Source organism: Pelobates fuscus, chromosome 11, assembly GCF_036172605.1.
Source record: "Pelobates fuscus isolate aPelFus1 chromosome 11, aPelFus1.pri, whole genome shotgun sequence".
Lineage (NCBI taxonomy): Eukaryota > Metazoa > Chordata > Amphibia > Anura > Pelobatidae > Pelobates > Pelobates fuscus.
Genome location: NC_086327.1, coordinates 104,004,883 through 104,007,907, shown reverse-complemented (window position 1 = coordinate 104,007,907; position 3,025 = coordinate 104,004,883). Strand labels below are relative to the sequence as shown.

The 3,025-nt window shown below is 31.7% G+C and overlaps 1 protein-coding gene across 1 annotated transcript; it reads left to right on the top strand.

Moving 5' to 3' along the window:
* The first annotated feature begins 2,083 nt into the window (after positions 1-2,083).
* LOC134576941 (olfactory receptor 6N1-like) lies at positions 2,084-3,025 on the top strand. Its single transcript, XM_063435606.1, has one exon. It carries the CDS (start codon positions 2,084-2,086, stop codon positions 3,023-3,025), a length of 942 nt encoding a protein of 313 aa, XP_063291676.1.

Here is a 3,025-nt window from a genome sequence, read left to right as displayed (position 1 = left end):
CTTTAGAAGTAATTAATTTTTGGCAGACTCTAGCGAGCTTACTCCTGGGACTAAATTCTCCACTGATTAGAAGACATATATTTACTGGGTAGAAATCACTGGCAGAATTGATGGAGATGGTTCTAATTAATGAGGTATGGATTTCTATTTATTGATATATGTACAAAAATAATTCATGTTCTAGAGGAACAAAATCAAAGATCTAAATCAATTGTATCTGTTATCTATCATGAAGCCATACATCATAGGAAATTAAAAGTTGAAAGAATTACTGAAATTACATTAGAGGTAAAGTAAAACCTAAATACAAATAAAACTAATATCAGAGTCAGTATTGTAGCATGTATGTGGTCTAGAATCCAACTTAAAGAAATGTATTCACCCATAGCAAACACATACTTATGAATCTATACAGGCAAATATATTCACACAAACATATGTACACATAGTTATATAGCTAGCTTATAATACAGGCTGAAAAAAGACTCAAGTCCATCAAGTTCAGGCTTTCACGCCTCTATTATTGCTGTTGATAAAAAAAAAGAAGACAAAATATTCAGCAAATTTGAAGCAAGTTCCAATTTTTGCCAAAAAAATGGGAAACAAATTCCTTAATGACTCCAAAACTGCTGTCAGATTTCACTTTGAATTAAAAGTTGTCAATCTACATATTAACTGTTATATCCTTAAATATTCTGCTTTTCAAAAAAAAGTATCCGTACTTTGTTTAAATATCTGCACAGAATCCGATAAAACGACTTCTTTAGGCATTACATCTACTTTATTGTTCTTACTGTAAAAAAAAAACCTTTCCTATATAGTAAACAAAATATCTTGTCTTCAGCCTAAATAGATGTCCAATTTTGACTGGATGATCCTTTATACTTGGTCTTTATTCATTTGTATAATGTTATTAAATCCTCACTGTGATGCCTTTTTCTAAATTAAGTTTACATTTTTAATACAGGCAAAATCTTCCATTCCCTTTATTAAATTTGGGGTTCTCCATGTATTAATAAAAAAAAATATTTTACTCTATGAAATAATTCCTGAGCTCTTAGTTAAGAGTTAACCCAGGCACTATGTATCAAATCACACTCTATGCACATTGCCAAAAGGGCATGAATTTAGGGGAATCAGGAAAGAAACTTAACGTGACTGAATATCACCAAACATGATTTATACCTTATCTGATTTATGTCCTCCTGATCAGTAACACCTCATCAATGTAAATATAATCCTCACAAAGTTTTTATTTTATTTTTTTGAAGATACTTTTTATGGTGCAACGGTACTTTTTACAAATCAGTTCACAACAGAGAGGTACTTGAGAAAAAAATACAAGAAAAGAAACAAAACAGGAGAAGATAATATAACATAAGAGATATTAGAGTGCATAATCTGAAACAAATAAAACACATCCTGCTCTCACAGATTTATATAAGGAGTTAAAATGATAAGTCAGAAGACATAAAAATCCCAAAACCAAACTCATCCATATACAATTTCCCCCAAAAATAACTCAGTCGGAAAGAATCCTTCCATTCATACAGTCCATTAACAACGAACACACTGCTTATTCCTAATACTGAATGGTGGGACAGATCTCAAACTCTTTTATTGAAATTCAAAAGGAACATGATGGTGAAGTAGATATAATACATTTGAACAAAATACTAGACTTTTCCAAATAGATCTCTTTCAAATATTTTTTTTACTATTTCTTTGTACAATATATACCTGAGAAGGAAAGACATAACATAGAGTGAAATAATAAAAAAAAAATAATAGCAAAAATAAATATATATATATTTTAATATTTCACTCTATGTAATGTCTTTCCTTCTCAAGCCTGGTCATATTTTTGGTTGAGCTGACCAAAGACCACGCTGCTGCTAAGATTATTATACCCTTAAGGACATATGACGGAAATAATCCATCATGATTCCCTTTTATTTCAGAAGCTGTGTCCTGAAGGTGTTATTATGCATGATTATTACCATTTTAGAAGCTAATTATTATGGGCCAAAAGGTTTTGTCATAAGATGCTACTACTTGTTACTTTGTTCCAGGAACAAGAAATATGACGTACATGAATACAAGCAGAATTCAAGAAATAATTTTAGCTGGATTCCCGAGCCTGCAACGTTTTCACATTGTACTCTTTGTAACTCTACTTCACATCTATTTATTTATAATATCTGGCAATGCACTGATTATTCTTGTGGTCAAGAGAGAGTTTTGTCTTCACTCTCCAATGTATTTTTTTATCTGTTCTTTATCATTTATGGAAATTTTTTACACATCTGTCACAATTCCCAAAATGCTGATAAATCTTCTGGATGAGGACAAAAAGATCTCTATTGTAGGATGCTTACTGCAGGCCTATTTTTTACATTCACTTGGAGCTTCTGAATGTTATCTGCTATCTACAATGGCATATGATCGTTATTTGGCCATCTGTAAACCTTTATGGTACTCAACGATTATGACAAATAGACTGTGTGTAAAACTGGTTGTAGGGTGCTTGGTGTCTGGACTCTTAAGTCCTGTGATTGAGGTGGTTTTGATCTCTCTTCTTCCATTCTGTGGTCCAAATATTATTGAAAACTTATTTTGTGATTTCCCACCATTAATTGCATTAGCCTGTACAGATACAAAACTATATATATTGGTTGAGTTTGTTGTAAGTTCTATTATCATCCTGCTGAGTTCTACATTTGTCCTTTTTTCATACTCCAGAATAATATATGTCATTCTTAATATCCAATCCAAAGCAGGTCGGCAGAAAACCTTCTCTACGTGTGGGGCTCATCTTATAGTGGTGATCCTTTTCTTTGGTAGCATTGCCTTCATGTATATTAGAGTGACAAAAAGTTATTCTGTGAACTATGATCGGATCGTTGGTCTCACCTATGCCGTCTTTACACCATTAGCCAATCCTGTGATATATAGCTTTAGGAATCAAGAAATAAAAAAATCTATTCACAAACTTATTCAATTTAAATTCTATGTTGATAAGTAA